The following is a 20,688-nucleotide window of genomic DNA, read 5'->3' as shown; positions in this document are numbered from 1 at the left end:
GAATCGCCGCAGATCGCTGGACTGAATTGTCCAGCGATCTGCGGCGATCGCCGACATGGGGGGGCATAATGACCCCCCTGGGCGATATGCCGGGATGCCTGCTGAACGATTTCAGCAGGCATCCGGCTCCGGTCCCCAACCGGCTAGCGGTGGGGGCCGGAATTCCCACGGGCGTATGGATACGCCCTCGGTCCTTAAGGACTCGGGATGCAGGGCGTATCCATACGCCCTATGTCCTGAAGAGGTTAATTAGTCTCTCCCCTGCTCCCTTCTCCCTCCCTCCCCCCTTTTTCTCATCCTTATCTATTTAGTCTATGTTCCTATAGCAGGACAATTTATGGCCCATCTTAGTGTGAATTCTCCACATCTATTGTCTTAACCCCTGCATATTTGTGAGATGTAACCTGTGTCCTTGGCTTGTGAGCTTAGATTTGCTTTGGACTTGATAAAGGGAGGATCCAGAAAGCTTGTCTACAAAATTCTGTTAGTCCAATAAAAAAGGTATTATAAGATACTGCAACATTTTTTTGATTGATTATATATACTAACTTTATATAATTTAACTTTCCTGCATAGTTTCCTCAAACAGAACAGTCACTTTCCTCCTCATCCCCCTCTATGAATTCACACAAATCCTGTGAAAATCATTCTAACACATGCATAGCCTTCCTCCCAGCGCACGCAGCAATCCACCCACTGACTACACACCCCCTTTCTAATCATTTCCTCAACCACTAGTTCTTGTCCATCTCACTCTTATCCTCCAGTGGGTACCTTTATTACCATTTCCCTTTTTTATTTTCCACTTCCCCCCATCTTTACATCACCTCTGCTCACACTTTTCACATTCTCTCTCTCTCTCCTTCTTTAGCAATCCACAACCTTATTACCATGGTGATGTCGTTCTGAGCTCTCTTTCTGAAACTGAAGAGAAGGTAAAAAAGAGAAGAGAATGAGAGAGAGGTAAGAAGAGAGTACCAGAGAACAGTCAAAGAGAGAATAGAGGACAAGGGGCTAAAAGGGATGGGGGGGGGGTACATGAGGTGGAGAAGGGTCTTGGAGAGAGGAAAGGTGTACTGGGTAGGGTTTGATGAGACAAGACAGGTGAGCCTTAGAGAGTGGCGCAGAAAGGAAGAGGATGGTTATACAGAACTGATGAAATATATGTGTATATGAGGGAGAGCAGGACAGCAGGAGCAACATCTGAGAGGCCCAGATGCTCTCCCCTCTGTCACATTGAGCAGCTTCTTTTCCCTTGCCTGCCGCATTATGGGATGTATCACACAAATGCTTGTCTCTCTTTATGTCTCCTGTGTTTTTTTGTATGAATTGTGTAATGAAAAATGAGTCCTGTGTTGTCGATGTGTGCAGCACTGTGCATGTTGGCTGTTAATGTAGCTGTGTGGGAAGGTTCTGTAGCTGCGTGGGGCATGCATGTGTGTGAGTGTGTAGGTGTACAGTATACAGTATCTACGCATATGAATGCACGTCATTGTTCTCGTTAAATGTACGGGTGCCAATATAGGTATGTGATTTTTGTCATTTATTCTGTCTGCTGATAGAACACCCCATTAGATGAGCTAACACACTTGGATACTATTGCACAGAAAATAATAGGAAATGCACTCAAAGGTCAGGGGTGTTGACAGGGGCTGAGTTTATCATTTGGGATTACAGTTATCATGTTATACAGTAATTCTCTCCATGATATAGTCATTTCTACTGCATGCCTTAGAACATTTTTGTGCTTAAAGACATCTGGTGTCCTTAAGGCATATGTCCACCATTTTATAGTTTGTACACAGACTAATCTACATAAATAGTTGGGTAACTTTGTAAATACATTACGCTGTAATGATCCTGAGTTAGTTCATGTGGTATAGCCCATCATAAACCAGAGGCATTCAAAATTATGCTACAGAGCTTACATTTTCCAGCATTTTTTATGAATCATAGTCTTTCTTTGGAAATTTTCCTTTTGTGAAGTTTAATATTCACCAGGTAAAATTGCTAACTGTAACAACACACACTAATTTTTTTTGTCTCCAATTTAAACAACAAAATCAGCAATTTTTTGCTTACAGTTTTTATATATGTATGGATGAACATAGACTTAGGGATTATCTGTGTACTATTTAAACCAGCAAATGTATGAAGTTTTTATGCCATGACTAAGGGTTACCTAACCCGAAATGCGTAGGATTCTTGCTCTGTATTATGACTCAACTTTTAATCGCACATCCTGATGCTGGACACGCATTCTCTGAATAGGCTTAGGGATAGGTTTGATTACAAGCTTGCTAAACATTTTCCATGCTGACCAGAAGGACTGTGAATGCAACTTGAGACTACAGAAAAGGCTGTCCCTAAGTTCACAAATATTGTGGAGCTCATTTTGAGTTAAAAAAAAATGTCTTATTTTACAAACAGGCATAATTTTTTAAATCTTTGATTTCCGCTGTGTTTTGCTAATATGCCATTTACCAGCCAGCTGTAAACACCCTTCACCCCCCAAAAAACTCAGAAAAGTTCCAAACAAAATTATTTTTCATAAGACTGGAATGGGCCAAAACATGTCTCTTGCACTTAATTCACAGCCTTTTTTTTTTTTTATTATGGCTGTAAAATTTAACCAAAAGCAAACCGACAGACGTTTTCCCATTTAATTAAATAGGAGTAGACGAGGCAGCCATTTCAGATTTTTTTTATGGAGTAAAATGGATGTTTTTGTTGAAAAATCAGGCCTAAAATACTAAGTATAAACAAAATCTTAAACCCAAGATTAAAACAGGATAATTTATGCAAAATATTTACAAGGAACGTAACAAGGGGTACAGTGAGCCTTAACACCCCACAGGTGTTTGACAACTTTGTGTTAAAGTTGGACGTGAAAATGAAAAAACATTTTTTTTTACTAAAATGCTGATGTTACCCCAAATTTTTCATTTTCCCAAGGGATAATAGGTGAAAATGTCCCCCAAAATTGGAAACCCAATTTCTCTCAAGTAAGGAAATACCTCATATGTGGATGTAAAGTGCTTTGTGGGTACACTAGAGGGCTCAGAAGAGAAGGAGCGATATTGGGCTTTTGTAAAGCAGATTTTGATGAAATGGTGTTTGGGGGGCATGTCACATTTAGGAAGCCCCCATGGTGCCAGAACAGTGAAAAACACTCCACATGGCACTATTTGGGAAACTACACCCCTCAAGGAACATAACAAGGGGTGCAGTGAGAATTTACACCCCACAGGTGTTTGACAGATCATTGTAACATTTTTCATTTTCACCGACCACTGTTCCAAAAATCTGTCAGTCACCTGTGGGGTGTAAATGCTCACTGCACCCCTTTTTACATTCCCTGAGGGGTGTAGTTTCCGAACTGGGGTACATGTGGGTATTTATTTTTTTGCGTTTATGTCAGAACCGCTGTAACCAGCAGCCACCCCTGTCCAAATCACCAGTTTAGGCCTCAAATGTACATAGTGCGCTCTCACTCCTGAGCCTTGTTGTGCGCCGCTCAAAGCATTTTACGTCTACGTATGGGGTATTTCCGTACTTGGGAGAAATTGTGTTACAAATTTTGGGGGTCTTTTTTTCCTTTTACCTCTTATGAAAATGAAAAGTATGGGGCAACACCAGCATGTTAGTGTAAAAAATAAAACATTTTTACACTAACATGCTGGTGTAGCCCCCAACTTTTTATTTTCATATTACCGAGTATGGAAATACCCATGTGTGGCCCTAAACTGTTGCCTTGAAATACGACAGGGCTCTGAAGTGAGAGAGCGTCATGCGCATTTAAAGCCTAAGTTAGGGATTTTCATAGGGGTGTACACTTGCCTCTTCCACCAAAAATACTATACGTCAGTTTTCCCCAAACAGGGTGCCTCCAGCTGTTGCAAAACTCCCAACATGCCTGGACAGTCAATGGCTGTCCAGCAATACTGGGAGTTGTTATTTTGCAACAGCTGGAGACGCCGTTTTGGAAAAAATTATGTACAAGACATTTTTAAGGGAGTAGGGAATTTTGGGTTAGTGTAGCGTAGTATAGTGTTTTTAGGGTACATTCACACAGGCAGGGGTTTACAGTGAGTTTCCCGCTGCAGCGGAAAATTTCCCGCATCTCAAACTTGAAGCAGGAAACTTGCTGTAAACCCTTGCCCATGTGAATGTACCCGGAACATTCACATGGGGGGGGGGGCAAAACTACAACTCCCAGCATGCACCGGAGGACCGTGCATGCTGGAAGTTGTAGTTATGCAACAGCTAGAGGCACACCTGTTGGGATTGGGAAACACTGAGTTAGGTAACAGACTACCACAGTGTTTCCGCACCACTGTCTGTTTCCTAACTCAGTGTTTCCCAACCCATGTGCCTCCAGCTGTTGCAAAACTACAACTCCCAGCATGCATGGTCTGTCAGTGCATGCTGGGAGTTATAGTTTCCCAATCATTTTGCCTCCAGTTGTTGCAATACTACAACTCCCAGCATGCCCAGACAGCGGAGGGGCATGTTGGGAGTTGTAGTTATGCAACAACTGGAGGAGAACAGTTTGGAGACCACTGTGTAGTGGTCTCCAAACTGTAGCCCTCCAGATGTTGCAAAACTTCAACTCCAAGCATGTCAAGACTGCCCAGGCATGCTGGGAGTTGTAGTTCGGCAACATCTGAAGGGCCAGATGTTGCTGGAATACAACTTCCAGCATGCCTGGACAGTCTTGGCATGCTTTGAATTGACATCTGGAGGGTGACAGTTTCAGCGCTGAATAGTGGTCTCCAAACAGTCCCCTTCCAGATGTTGCAAAACTACAACTCCCAGCATGCTGAGACTGTCCAGGCATGCTGGGAGTTGTAGTTCTGCAACATCTGAAGGGCCAGATGTTACAGAACTACAACTCCCAGCATGCCTGGACTGTATGGGCATGCTGAGAGCTGTAGTTTTACAACATGTGGAAGGACTCAGTTTGGAGACCACTGCACAGTGGTCTCCAAATTGTGGCCCTCCAGATGTTGCAAAATTACAACTCCCAGCATGCCTAGAAACTCCTAGAAGCAGCAGTGAAGATCACTTTATGGCGATCTTCACTGCTGCATCTGACACCGCTTCCACTGCATCCACATGCTTGCCGCCGGTCCCGGGTTCCCGCGTGATTCACAGGTAACTGCCGCCGATCCCCACCGCATCCACGGCCCCCACACCATCGCTGCCATCTTCCCCCGCTCTGCCCTGACATCCACCCGACTTTCACCCCCCCCCCCCACCTGTACCTGTACGCCCTTTGTCCCCAAGAGGTTATGGTTATGTTCACACACTGTAAGATAAAAAAATAATAATAATTGTCTGTAAAATAGGTATAAAAAGCTGATTTTTTTTTTTTTACTCTAATATGTTATATTAAATTTGATGGAAAAGCAAATTTAATATATTGTTTAAAGTGCACACATTGCACACATTGTTTAAAGTGTAACATCAGAAATGTGGCGCCACATGCTCTGCACAGTTCGGCTTATGCTGAGTGTTTAGGGTACCAAGGCAACTATACATTGCTCAGCAAGTTGTATGCATGAGCCCTATTCTAAATAACCCTTTAACCCCTTCAGGACGGAGCCCATTTTGGCCTTAAGGACCGGAGCGTTTTTTGAACATCTGACCACTGTCACTTTAAACATTAATAACACTGGAATGCTTTTAGTTATCATTCTGATTCCGAGATTATTTTTTCGTGACATATTCTACTTTAACATAGTGGTAAATTTTTGTCGATACTTGCATCCTTTCTTGGTGAAAAATCCGTAAATTTGATGAAAAATTCGAAAATTTAGCATTTTTCTAACTTTGAAGCTCTCTGCTTGTAAGGAAAATGGATATTACGAATACATTTTTTTTTTGGTTCACATATACAATATGTCTACTTTATGTTTGCATCATAAAATTGACGTGTTTTTACTTTTGGAAGACACCAGAGGGCTTCAACGGTCAGCAGCAATTTTCCGATTTTTCACAAAATTTTCAAACTCAGTATTTTTCAGGGACCAGTTCAGGTTTGAAGTGGATTTGAAGGGTCTTCATATTAGAAATACCCCATAAATGACCCCATTATAAAAACTACACCCCCCAAAGTATTCAAAATGACATTCAGTCAGCGTTTTAACCCTTTAGGTGTTTCACACGAATAGCAGCAAAGTGAAGGAGAAAATTCACAATCTTCATTTTTTACACTTACATGTTCTTGTAGACCCAATTTTTGAATTTTTACAAGGGGTAAAAGGACAAAATTTTTACTTGTATTTGTAGCCCAATTTCTCTCGAGTAAGCACATACCTCATATGTCTATGTAAAGTGTTCGGCGGGCGCAGTAGAGGGCTAAGCAGGGAAGGAGCGACAAGGGGATTTTGGAGAGTACATTTTTCTGAAATGGTTTTTGGGGGGCATGTTACCTTTAGGAAGCCCTTATGGTGCCAAAACAGCAAAAAAAAAACACATGGCATACCATTTTGGAAACTAGACCCCTCGGGGAATGTAACATGGGATAAAGTGAACCTTAATACCCCACAGGTGTTTCACGACTTTTGCAAATGTAAAAAAAAAAAAAAAATTTTTACCTAAAATGCTTGTTTTCCCAAAAATTTTTTATTTTTAAAAAGGGTAATAGCAGAAAATACCCCTAAAAATTTGAAGCCCAATTTCTCCTGATTCAGAAAACACCCCATATGGGGGTGAAAAGTGCTCTGCTGGCGCACTACAGGTCTCGGAAGAGAAGGAGTCACATTTGGCTTTTTGAAAGCAAATTTTGCTCTGGGGGCATGCCGCATTTAGGAAGCCCCTATGGTGCCAGGACAGCAAAAAAAAAACCACATGGCATACCATTTTGGAAACTAGACCCCTCGGGGAACGTAACAAGGGGTTAAGTGAACCTTTATACCCCACAGGTGTTTCACGACTTTTGCATATGTAAAAAAAAAAAATTTTTTTACCTAAAATGCTTGTTTTCCCAAAATTTTACATTTTTAAAAAGGGTAAAAGCAGAAAATACCCCCCAAAATTTGTAACACAATTTCTCCCGAGTACGGCGATACCCCATATGTGACCCTAAACTGTTGCCTTGAAATACGACAGGGCTCCAAAGTGAGAGCGCCATGCGCATTTGAGGCCTAAATTAGGGACTTGCATAGGGGTGGACATAGGGGTATTCTACGCCAGTGATTCCCAAACAGGGTGCCTCCAGCTGTTGCAAAACTCCCAGCATGCCTGGACAGTCAACGGCTGTCCGACAATACTGGGAGTTGTTTTGCAACAGCTGGAGGCTCCGTTTTGGAAACAGTGGCGTACCAGACGTTTTTCATTTTTATTGAGGTGGGGAGGGGGGCTGTGTAGGGGTATGTGTATATGTAGTGATTTTTACTTTTTATTTTATTTTTTGTGGTAGTGTAGTGTAGTGTTTTTAGGGTACAGTCGCATGGGCGGGGGGTTCACAGTAGTTTCTCGCTGGCAATTTGAGCTGCAGCAGAAAGTTTGCGGCAGCTCAAACTTGCAGCCAGATACTTACTGTAATCCTCCGCCCATGTGAGTGTACCCTGTACGTTCACATTGGGGGGGGGACATCCAGCTGTTGCATAACTACAACTCCCAGCATGCCCGTTGGCTGTCGGTGACTGCTGAGAGTTGCAGTTTTGCAACAACTGTAGGCACACTGGTTATGTATCACTGAGTTTGTGACCTAACTCAGTGTTTCACAACCAGTGTGCCTCCAGCTGTTGCAAAACTACAACTCCCAGCATGTATGGTGCATGGTGTACGGTGACTGCTGAGAGTTGTAGTTTGCAACAGCTGGAGGCACACCGGTCGTGAAACACTGAGTTAGGTAAAAAAAAACTCTGAGTTTCACAACCAGTGTGCCTTCAGCTGTTGCAAAACTACAACTCTCAGCAGTCACCGACAGCCAACGGGCATGCTGGGAGTTGTAGTTATGCAACCAGCAGATGCACCACTACAACTCCCAGCATGCACTTTAGCTGTTTGTGCAAGCTGGGAGTTGTAGTTATACAACGGCTGAAGGTACACTTTTCCATAGAAAGAATGTGCCTCCAGCTGTTGCAAAACCATAAGTCCCAGCATGCCCATAAGGGAATGCTGGGAGTTGTGGTGGTCTGCCTCCTGCTGTTGCATAACTACAGCTCCCAGCATGCCCTTTTTGCATGCTGGGAGCTGTTGCTAAGCAACAGCAGGAGGCTGTCACTCACCTCCAACGATCCAGACGCTGCAGGTCAGTCCCGCCGCCGCCGCTGCTCCTGGGGCCCCGATCCCAACATTAACGCCGGGGATCGGGGTCCCGCACCCGCTCACGTCCTCCAGAAGAGGGGCGGAGCGGGTGCGGGAGTGACACCCGCAGCAGGCGCCCTGATTGGTCGGCCGGTAATCCGGCCGACGAATCAGGGCGATCGTGAGGTGGCACCAGTGCCACCTCACCCCTGCAGGCTCTGGCTGTTCGGGGCCGTCAGAGACGGCCCCGAACAGCCAGTTATTCCGGGTCATCGGGTCACTGGAGACCCGATTGACCCGGAATCGCCGCAGATCGCTGGACTGAATAGTCCAGCGATCTTCGGCGATCGCCGACATGGGGGGGCATAATGACCCCCCTGGGCGATATGCCGGGATGCCTGCTGAACGATTTCAGCAGGCATCCGGCTCCGGTCCCCAACCGGCTAGCGGTGGGGGCCGGAATTCCCACGGGCGTATGGATACGCCCTCGGTCCTTAAGGACTCGGGATGCAGGGCGTATCCATACGCCCTATGTCCTGAAGAGGTTAAGAACAAAGCTTGCTTGGGCCTTAAGGACTGGACAAATTTTATTTTTTTTTCTAGCGTAGCAATTTTGTGATCTCTCTATAGTGGTCAACTCAACTCATAGACATAAATATTGATCTTTAGGGCATTAGTTATCCCAGGAATTGTTAAGCAGGCCTTAACGCAGAAAGAAGATGACAGATTGTGGCAGGTGGCTGAGATGATGTGACTGGTAGTTTTGTGGCAGTCATAATAAGCCATACTCCTATAGAAAATACTGTTTAATATGTATTTTTCTGGATGAGGAATCATTTATAATTAACTTACATTTAACGTTCACTAGTTCTCTTCATTGCTTGGAATTAGCAGCTTAGAGAAATTAGCATTCGCTGACGTAACGAAGCCAAGGGAGAAGGTTTGTGCAATATGTGTACAATATGAGATTCATTGTCATATTAAGGACAATGTTTATTTGATATCTGACCTTCAACATCATGGCCAATTGCATCTAACTGTAAATTGTAAATTATGCAAGTAGTCTTTTTAAATAGAAAAAGAAGCCATATAACATGATTACAATAAAATGCCAACAGGCTTTGTAGGGCATTGATATGTATGTAAATATGGAGGTGCAAGAAGCTGACACTGATTCTGAATTTGCCATAATAATCAAAATAATGTAGATTGTTTAAACCTAATCAGTTGCCATCAAGTAATCTTTAACATAAAGATGGTATACTGTTGAGTCCATAAGTAATTGGTCAGTAACATCATTTTTTAAATTTGGCCTCTGTACATCACCACAACAGATATTAAACAAAACCATCACTATGTGACTGAAGTTTAGACGTTCAGAAGTTTAGTTTTTTTTTTTTTAATCAATTCTTTATTTTTCCATTTTCTGGTATAACAACAATTGAAAACCAAAACATAAACATATCAACAGAGCTAGATATAAAGGTAATATCATAAAACTTAAGGTATAAGTCATGGAAATCCTCCAGTCAGCGTGAGGTCCTCTTTTATCCAACAATCAGGCGTTAAGAGGACTGAAGCTGATGTAGGCTCCTTTGTTGACTCGTACAAAATATAAGGAGAAAAAGATGTGAGGGTCAACACCAAGAAGAGAGAAAGAAAGGGAAGGAGGAAGGAAGAAAAGAAGTGAAGTGAGTCGGGTGCTCCATTCAGGAGCAGTGGTAAAAAGAGGGAGGCTGGGGAGTAAGAAAAAGAAATAGGCATACTCTTGTAGTAGGATGATTCTGAAGGCCGGGGATAAGGGGGTAGATAGTGGAGAATAAGCCTGAAACTAAGAGTGGTCAGAACGGCAGACAAGAGGCTAAGGGAGGTTATAGATTAAAGAAGGGGTGGGGAGGGAGACATGACAAAAACAAGGGGACAATAGGGGAGGGATGGAGGGGGGGGAGGATGAGGATTGCGATAAGGTTATACGTACAGTGTGTGAATTATCAACACCTGCAACCTCTAATTTGTAGAATGGAGTGAGAAGGAGAATATAGGTCAGCAGACCATCTAATCCCACACTGAGAGCTAGAGACTCCTTCAACCTGACAAAGAAAAGCATATGGGAGCTCACGCGTCCCTAAAAGCCATCCACTGTCACCAAGTTTTAAAGAATTTGGGATGTGAGTGCGTACTCCAACTGGATAGTTCCTCCATTCTACAAATGTGAGAGACCTTCTCCCTCCATTCAGATAGGGTGGGCTGGCCTGTTTCCAATGAAGGGGTATCAATGATTTAGCAGCAGCTATAAGGTGATTAAAAGACTTTCAGTTTTAGCATAAATGTTGCATTAAACATTTAGATTTTACAGCTATTTTGGACAGACCGTCCACCATATTTACAGGCTCAAAAGTAATTGAGCATTTGACTGATATGTGTTTTATGGCCTGTTTTATGGCCTGCTGTGACCTGTTATTTCATGACAAATTAAGGAGATACAGGTTCTGGAGTTGATTCCAAGTGTTAAATTTATATTTGGTAACTGTTTAAGAAAACAAATCTATCAAAGAGATAACAGAAACGCCAGGTGAAGACAAATCACTTATTTCATACCTTCCTAAAAAGAAGGAAAGTGCTGGCAAGCTCAGCAACACCAAAGGCCTTTACAAGCATAAATATAAAGTGGGTGATTTCAAAACTATTTCCTTGGTAAAGCAAAACCACGTCATAACTTCTAACAAAATATGAACACTCTCAAGAAGGTAAAGGTATCAATGTCAAAGTCCACCTTGAAGAGATGTCTTCATGAATATAAATACAGGGCTTATCTCAAGATGCAAACCTCATTCTATAGAACAGAATTGTCAGGGGAAATTTTTCTAGAAAACATCTAGAAGGCAGCTCTGTTCTAGAACAACATTTTTGAACACAGGAAACTGAGATTTCCTTGTACCAGAATGATGGGAAGAGAACAGTGAGGAGATGGAAAGGAAAGGCTCACAATCTGAATCACACCAGATCACCTGTCAAGCATGGTTGAGACAATGGTTATGGCATGGATATGTATGGCTGCCAATGGAACTGGGTAACTGCTATTTAATGTATACATAACTGTGGATAGAAATAGCAGGATAAAGGAGTGGCTTGGATGCCGGAGTAAACAGTCGCACGCTCTTGGAGCTCCCACTACCCCGCAGCTATATTACCCCTGACAACGTTACCCTGTGGTGGCTGGTCTCTGTCCCGGGTCTCCCCTGGTGCCCGAGTGTGGAGGGCAGCTAGTGGCCCGGTTTCGGCGGCTCTGGGCTTGCTTCCGGCTGGTGGAGCTGTCGGGTGGAGTGGTGCGGAGTACTGGAGCCGGTGCTGGCGGGAGCATCTTTGCAGCCGGGTGGTGCGGCAGTGAGTGATGGGGGAAGCCTTCTCCCTGGGGCTGCCTCTACCGCTGGGGGGCCAACTCCTGCCTGCAATTTCTGCACAGTATCTCTATACCCGCTCTCAGTGTGACCCTGTATTGCTGGGTCTTGTGGTGCTGCCACTGCCATCTGAGGGCTGCCTCCCCTGCTGGGGTCCCTCCTCTGGCCCGATATATTGCCTAGTGCCTCTCTACCTGCTCTCTGTGTGGCGCTGACCTGCTGAGACTTGTTCTGCTGCCAGCCTACTGCCCCCTAGTGGTAACCTATACTCCTTTGACTGTGTTTCTGGTATTCTTCTACCTGGCCCTGTGGGTGGACCTGTTGGTCATGGGGGGCCCTCGCAACAAGAATAAGAAATCCAAAGGGCTTGCTGAGGCCTCTCGGCCGACGTCTGATGAGGAGGCCTCCTCCGATGATGCGTCCTCCCACTCCTTCGGCCCTTCTCAGTGGGACCCTGGTGCTCAGACCCCGTTTGCTACCAAAGTTTCTGTGCAGGCGGCCAGGACGCTGAGCCACTTCTCCAGAGCTCAGGACCATCCGAGGGTTGACTTTCCTGATCTTACTATGTCATTGTCTGGGAGGTCTCCGACTCCCCAGCAACCATGCTCCCCTGACAGGCCTGTCTATGACGCCATGGTTATGGATCATCGGTTCGCGGAGCTCCTGGCTGCCATTACTTCCTGCCAATCTGTTAAGGTGACTAAAGTTGATGTGTTGCGGCAAGAATTTGTTATCTTGTGACACGAGACCCAAAAGATACGTGAGTGCAGTGAGGAAGTGGAACGCAGGGTCTCTACGGTGGAGGACGCTTTGCACCCTCTGCCGGAGCGGGTTGACTCCCTACAGAGACAGGTTATGGGAGTCCTGAGTCAAATGGATGACATGGAGAACCACTTACGGTGCAATAACATATGCCTCGTAGGCCTCCCTGAGAAGGTGGAGGGGAATGACCCGGTGCTGTTCCTGGAAAATTGGCTGAAGGGGATTCTTCCTGTGGACACATTCTCTCCTTATTTCTCTGGCCAAGCTTCTTCACTTCAGGGACAGAGAGGCTATTCTCAGGGCTGTGCGGATCAAGGGCGAGGTCATCTGTGAAGGAAGTAGAGTATCCTTTTATCCTATTTTTCTGTGGAGCTTCGCAGGCAGCTGGTGCAATTTACGGAGGCTGTATCCTCCTCGCCTGAGAGTGGTGGACGGGGCCTCTACTCGTTTGTTCACTTCTCCGGCCAAGGCTCTTCATTGGGTGGATGCCAGCCCCCTTGTCAGGCCTCCTGATTGAACTGTCCGGAACTATTCTGATGCCGACTGCTCTCCGTGAATGTTTTTAGGTAGAGGTTAGGCAGTTAGACTCTGATTAGGGTCTCCATAGGTTCCAGTCTGCATGTAAACTTATCTCTCAGTAAACTGCAGGTCTGTCTTGTTAACATAGAAATTGTGCTGATTTTTCAGAGTAAATGACAATTTGGGAAGAAGCTTGATATGGGGAAAAAGAAACCCTTTTCTCATATAAGATATATTACAAAGTTTTTTGTTATTTTTTTCCATATTTTCTTCCACTATACATTAATGTAATGATTATAGAAACTATGGTGACCATTTTATTTGATCAAACAGCTTAAACTATTGTAAAATAATATTTAAAAAAAAAAGTCATCCTTACTTTACTAATTCTCCTCCACTCTTGTTTCAAACTTACCCAGGTCACCCGCCAGTTTACGGGTCCTTCACAACAAAGGCATGTGGCTCTTGTAGAGGGTCATTGCTGCAGCTAATGATCAGCTGCAGCAGTCACGTATTCATGTCAAGAGGGATCAAATACTAGAGACTGGAAGGGGATCTGAGAGTGTTGGAACGAGTAGCAAGGGATTCACAAGGCGAATATAACTTTTTTCATTAATTTAAAAACAATTTGAGCTTTATTTATTTATTTTGTTTAAACTTCTGTTAGAGTACCTGTCATGATGGCTGGAAACAAAATACATTTAAAACTCCCCCAAGATGACGCAACCAGAAGACATATTTCCGCAATTCCCATGCAAGTCTGTGGGGATTCAGGACATTCGTCTCCTGATCGCGTTACCTAGGGGCAAGTCTTGGGCTGCGAGAATGCCAGGAGTTTTAAATGTATCCTGCCGGCGGCCATTATGACACTAACACTTTAACGGCCAGGGAGCAAATTCTAATAGCCATAACTCTTTTATGGCTATTATAAGGGTTTATTTTTTGCAGGACCAATTGTACTTTGCAATAACACCTTTTACTTTACCATAATTTATACTGCGAAACCAAAAAAAATTATACCGTGATGTCCAATTTATATATTTTTTGTTTTATTTCACTACAGTTCAAACATGAAAACTTAAATAGATAAATATACATTGCTCAAAAAATACTTAAGGGAACACTAAGATAACACATCCTAGATCTGAATGAATGAACTAATCGTATGAAATACTTTTGTCTTTACATAGCTGAATGTGCTGACCACAAAATCCCACAAAAATTATCAATGGAAATCAAATTTATCAACCCATGGAGGTCTGGACATGGAGTCACACTCAAAATCAAAGTGGAACACCACACTACAGGCTGATCCAACTTTGATGTAATGTCCTTAAAACAAGTCAAAATGAGGCTCAGTAGTGCCCGTGCCCGTATGACCTTCCTAAAACACCTGGGCATGATCCTGATGAGGTGGCGGATGGTCTTCTGAGGGATGTCCTCCCAGACATGGACTAAAGCGAGACATGATGTCCCAGATGTGCTCAATCGGATTCAGTTCTGGTGAACGGGCGGGCCAGTCCATAGCATCAATGCCTTCCTCTTGCAGGAACTGCTGACACACTCCAGCTACATGAGGTCTAGCATTGTCTTGCATTAGGAGGAACCCAGGGCTAACCGCACCAGCATAAGGTCTCACAAGGGGTCTGAGGATCTCATCTCGGTACCTTATGGCAGTCAGGCTACCTCTGGCAAGCACTTGGAGGGCTGTGCGGCCCCCAAAAGAATTGCCACCCCACACCATTAGAACGTTCTCCACGGCGTCTCCAGACTCTGTTACAACTGTCACAGTGTGGCACTGGGCCCCAGTGGTAAATTTACCTATCTTGGTGTTCTCTGGCAAATGCCAAATGTCCTGCACGGTGTTGGATTGTAAGCACAACACCCACCTGTGGATGTCGGGCCCTCATACCACCCTCTGTTTTTCACCATTTGAGTGGACACATGCACATTTGTGGCATGCTGGAAGTCATTTTGCAGGGCTCTGGCAGTGCTCCTCCTGCTACTCCTTGCACAAAGGCGGAGGTAGCGATCCTGCTGCTGGGTTGTTGCCCTCCTACAGCCTCCTCCACGTCTCCTGATGTACTGGCCTGTCTTCTGGTAGCGCCTCCATGCTCTGGACACTACACTGACAGACACAGCAAACCTTCTTGCCACAGCTCGCATTGATGTGCCATCCTGGATGAGCTGCACTACCTGAGCCACTTGTGTGGGTTGTAGACTTCATCTCCTGCTACCACTAGAGTGAAAGCACCACCAGCATTCAAAAGTGACCAAAACATCAGCCGGGAAGCATAGAACTGAGAATTGGTCTGTGGTCACCACCTGCAGAACCACTCCTTTATTGGGAGTGTCTTGCTAATTGCCTATAATTTCCACCTGTTGTCTGTTCCATTTGCACAACAGCATGTGAAATTGATTGTCAATTAGTGTTGCTTCCTGAGTGGACATTGTGATTTCACAGAAGTGTGATTGACTTGGAGTTACATTGTGTTGTTTAAAGGGGTATTCCAGGAAAAAAAAACTTTTATATATCAACTGGCTTCAGAAAGTTAAGCAGATTTGTAAATTACTTATATTAAAAAAATCCTTCCAATAATTTTCAGCTGCTGAAGTTGAGTTGTTGTTTTCTGTCTGGCAACAGTGCTCTCTGTTGACATCTCTGCTTGTCTCGGAAACAGTAAAAGAGGTTTTCTATGGGGATTTGCTTTTACTCTGGATAGTTCCCGACACAGGTGTCATCAGAGAGCACTTAGAAAGAAAAGAACAACTCGACTTCAGCAACTCATAAGTACTGAAAGGATTAAGATTTTTTAATAGAAGTAATTTACAAATCTGTTTAACTTTCTGGAGTGAGTTGATATATAAAAAAAAAAGTTTTTTCCTGGATAACCCCTTTAAGTGTTCCCTTTATTTTTTGAGCAGTATATATATATATATATATATATATATATATATATATATACACATATATTGAAGTCCCCTAAATCTTTTTTTTTGTCTACAGAGCTGTATGAGGGCTTATGTTTTGCACTGTGATCTGTAAGTTTTATCTGTATTATGTATTATGTGTAGACAACATTCTTTTACATTTTTCCTCACACATGCTGTGATCAAAAATCAGGAATTCCTTTTTCCTTTCAATGTTCACTTTGTGGGATCAATAATATTATATTTTAAAGGGGTTATCCAGAATAATAAAAAAAAAAAGGACTACATTTTTTCTTTTTCAAAAACTGCTCCCTGTCTGTCTCCAGGTTGGGTGTGGTTCTGTAGCTCAGTTCCATTGAAGTGAATGGAGCAAAGTTGTAATACCACACAGCCTGGAGACAGACGTGGAGCTGTTTTTGAAAGGAATTTGCTCTGTTCTTTCCTGTTCCTGAATAGCACCTTTAATATGTAGGGATACCAAATATGTTACGGTACATTTTTTCTTTTGTTAACATTTTTATTTTTAAAAAAATTGGGTTATTTTTATTTAATTTTTTTTATTAAGGGACAGCCTTTTTTTGTAACCTTTGTCTGCTTCTACTGTATCAATGCTGTGCTATTGTATAGAATTGATCACTTAATTCGGTGCTCTGCTCGGAGTCCATGCACTCCAGATTCAGATTTTGTAAGGCACTTAGCCCAAAAACATTTAAAAAGGGGCTCAATGTTACATCTCAACATATAGCTTATTTTAAAGCTGCAATAAACCAATCATGTATACTTTACTCAAAATATGTTGCTATCAAGTATCCAAGGCATCTGAAACCCAGATTTTTTTTTTCTGTGAGACTTGAAATAAAAAGCGTTTTTTAAGGCTGAAACATTGTCTGCCTGATAAATGCTTTAAATGCTTTTAGAAGATTTCTGGGGCCTCACATTGAACAGTATGAAAATGGATGAAAGGCTTTGAGGAGGTCATATTCAAAGAGGACCTATGGCCTTTCCAAACATGACTTTTTAATACCCCCTAAAAGCTTTGGATGCCCTGAGTCTAGGGGTATGTTTATTAATATGCTCCTCCTATTCTTGAGATATGAAGGTTTTTGTACCCCATCTGACTTTCAGTAATTCTGTTAGATAGGTGTACCCTTCATTACACTGTGTGCTGATGCTGCAGGGCTTTGATTTACATAAGGGCTGTGTGAGTGTCGAGCAGCAGGATATTATGAGAAGTATGTCCATCCTGCAAGTGTATGGGATGGTGGCGGTGATCATTTTCTCTTCTGATCCCCCATGTTGATTCAACTTCCTATATACAAGTAAAGAGATCAAAGCTCACAGCAGATCCCAGCTGACAGTCCTGTGATAGAAAAGGGTTGTAGTGTAGCCAAGACCTGCAGCCTCTACACTACAAATCATTCTGGTTGTTGGCAGTGTGGACAACACATTGAGCATGGCTCCTGCCTCTGCTCTACACTCTGACAGGACCTGCAACCTGTACACTACAAACCTATTTTTTCCACGAGACTGTGAGCTGGAATCTGCTGTGAGATAGGCTGCCTCTTTACTCATATCGGGGGAGTTGAAACAACATGGGGGATCTGATGGAAAAAAAATTGTGCATGCCCCTTATGTAAATCACAGACCCTCACTGCAGCATCAGCACACAGAACTGTAATGAATGGTATGCCAATCTGATGGATTCACTGGGGTACGGAAACCTTAATATGGCTGGGTTCACACCACATTTTTGCCATAGTGTTTTCAATCAGTTTTTCTAAAGAAAACCGTATGGCAAAAAATAGATTGAACCATATGGGACAAGTAAACTGTAAGCGTTTTTAAACCGTTTACTGTTTTTAAAAGTGCATACGGTTCCGTCCGTATTTATAAAAACAAAACCCATACATTTGTAAAAGGGTTTTGAGGGCGCCCCCTAGTGTCTTTGGGGTCCCTAAACCTAGTTAACTCACTATGCCTGACAGGCGGTTCCTGAGCCTCCGCTATCTGGGAGCTGGAGTACATGTCTGCGGCAGTGCCTCCACCCAGTGGAGCATCTGGGGTAGGGATGTGGGGTCCCACTGGGAATATACTTGGTGCAATGAGACTGACACAGCCTAACTGGAACTAACTTTATATAGTAAGTAGCAAATGAACCAACATACATAGGAAAATACAATAGAGTAACACCGATAACAATGCAATGTGGATTTTCCTCACCCACCCACCAGCACACCTGCACCCACCCCCTTATCTTCGCCCTAATGGCCTTTGGTGCACATAGGAGAGTTGGGGCCCTTATAAGTCCTGCTCCACAGTGTCACTGAAGCAGCCTGAGCTGTGCAATGTCCGTCACTGGACCTCAGAGTCTTTACTGTGAGTGAGGAGACTGGTGCCCTGTGGTGATACAGGGAGAGGCTTGGCTTACCCTCACAACACAATTAACCAGGTCAGTCAGCTGCAGTCTCCTCTCACTGGATTCGCCAGACGTCTGGACTCTGGTGCTTGTCTTTGCCAGCAGGTCCCTCTCTCAGCTGGTGTGGTCTTTGGTGAAGCAAGTTCTTTCAGCAAGGTGCTATCTCAGTGCTACAGTCTCTCACAGCTAGAAGCATGTCCTTTCTCTGGCTGAGCATGTGGTAACTTCTAGAAGTCTTCCAGGACCTCCTTCCTCAGAGCTGTGTAGGAAGTCTCCTAACAGGACCTGCGATGATCCCACAATCATGTGACTGAAATGGCAGCAAGTCATGTGATCAATGCTCAATGTTTTATTAACAGCATACTGAGTCCATCTGCCATCTACTGGGCATTTCAGACAATGCAGCATGTGTGACTCCACAGGGTTACATGCTCCCCCTTGAAAATACTTGCCTTCCACTGGTAAGTCCTAGCCAGGAGGCTTAACAAACTTTCAATAGAAAAAGGCTTAGCATACATACAGTACAGTTAGCACAGTAACATCCTAGCTAGCTAGTTATCTAGAGTAAAGAGTCACTAACATTTACCACTTCAGCTAGTGCATGTAGGAAAGTGGCCATTTTAGATGCTGCTTGTGTCAGAGGGGCATAACTGGGCTCTCCTATATTATCATAAACTAGGGCCCTAGGGGGTTGCCGCACTCTGGTGCTGTGTCTCAGTTCTCGCTGTGGGAGAGGATCTTGGGACATCAACTGTGGAACTTTGACTCCTGCCCCCGAACTAGAGTCTCTAAGGGAAGTTCCAGGCACAAAACATGGACTTTCTGGATTCAACCTTGGAGAACTTTGTGAAACAGGAGTTAAAGGAGGCAATTGCTGTGTTTCTTCAGTGGGAGATGACCACCACTGATCCTCTGTACTGGGAGTTCCCGGGGTCTCCTCTGCCCCATTTCTAGGACTCTCTGCTGGGGTTTCCTTTAGTTCTTCACTACTCTCTTCCTCTTCATTAGCATACACAACTGGAAGCAGATGGTTTCTATGCCAAGCCTTTATTTGGCCCTCCGGGCCCCTAATGTTGTACACTGGCAGTCCTTCCAGTTTGGACACAACCTCAAACAGGGTAGTATCTTTCCATCTGTCAGCCAGTTTGTGTTTTCCAGGCACACCTAGATTCCGGAGAAGAACTTTATCCCCTGCTTGAATCTCCCGATATCTCACCTTAGCATCATACCTTCTTTTGTTCCGTTCTTCCATTTTTGCTGCAGCTTGGGTGGCCAACTCATAGGCCCAATGCAGGTTTTGTTTGAGGTTCCTCACATATTGAAAGTGTGAAGTTGAATCTGTTCCATCAGGAGACACTCCCAAACGGACATCTATAGGCAATCGAGCTTCTCTTCCGAACATTAAGAAATAGGAAGAGAACCCTGTAGATTCATGCCTTGTACAGTTGTATGCGTGGACCATGGCTTCCACATGTTTACTCCAAGACCGCTTCTCGACTTGCTTGAGGGTCCCTAGCATATCTAGGAGGGTCCTATTGAACCGTTCTGGCTGTGCATCACCCTCCGGATGATAAGGTGTGGTTCTGGACTTCTGCACCTGCAACATGTCCAACAGCTCCTTGATCAACTTACTCTCAAAGTCTCTACCTTGATCAGAGTGTATCTGATTGGGTAGTCCATAGTGAATAAAATACTTCTGCCAAAGGACTTTGGCTACAGTCACAGCCTTTTGATCTTTAGTGGGGAAGGCTTGAGCATATCTGGTGAAGTGGTCTGTTACCACCATCACATTTCCAATTCCCGCTGTATTGTTCTCAATGCAGAGATAGTCCATGCACACAAGATCCATGGGTCCCGTACTTTTCAGATGACCCATAGGGGCAGCTCTCACAGGCAGGGTCTTCCTCTGGATATACCTCTTGCATGTCTTTACATGTTGCTCGACATGTTCCCTCATGCGAGGCCAATAGAACCGATCTTGTACTAGGCCATAGGTCTTGTCCACCCCGAAATGCCCATGTTGATCGTGGAGAGCTCTCAGGACCATGCTACGGTATCTGTGAGGTAGTACCAATTGTTTTCTGTCAGGGTGATCATGATACTTCACGACCCTATAGAGTACTCCATCTTCCAGATGTAGTTGGCTCCATTCTCTTCAGTATAATTCTCTTTGACTCACAGGTAGAGAAGTCAGCAATTTAGGATTCTTAGTCTTTATTGCTCTGATAACTATCCCAATATACCAGTCCTGTGCTTGAGCCTTCCTCTTGTCCTCTGTGGTTATACTGGACCACTGTTGAAGCATGACTGGAGCATGGAACACCTCGGGCACAGCTTCTGGAGAGTGGCTAATGGAGTCTATCCCTCTTAGCTCGGCAAATTCTTCTTGACTCTTGGCTACCA

At 44.0% G+C, this 20,688-nt stretch overlaps 1 protein-coding gene across 4 annotated transcripts in view; it reads left to right on the top strand.

Moving 5' to 3' along the window:
• The window catches only part of SHANK3 (SH3 and multiple ankyrin repeat domains 3), a 502,635-nt gene that overhangs the window by 7,074 nt on the left and 474,873 nt on the right, over positions 1–20,688 (top strand). For 2 of the 4 annotated variants that reach the window (XM_056573015.1, XM_056573014.1), the window contains exons 1-2: positions 743–766; positions 872–963. In XM_056573015.1, the coding sequence (XP_056428990.1) occupies positions 953–963 (11 nt within the window). In that variant the 5' untranslated portion in view covers positions 743–766; positions 872–952. Of the gene's footprint in view, positions 1–742; positions 767–871; positions 964–20,688 lie in introns of those variants that run through there. The other 2 variants (XM_056573011.1, XM_056573012.1) reach the window with 2 other exon arrangements.

Source organism: Hyla sarda, chromosome 4 (assembly GCF_029499605.1).
Source record: "Hyla sarda isolate aHylSar1 chromosome 4, aHylSar1.hap1, whole genome shotgun sequence".
NCBI lineage: Eukaryota > Metazoa > Chordata > Amphibia > Anura > Hylidae > Hyla > Hyla sarda.
The sequence above is the reverse complement of the archived record's forward strand: the minus strand, read 5'-3'. Positions and strand labels throughout refer to the sequence as shown.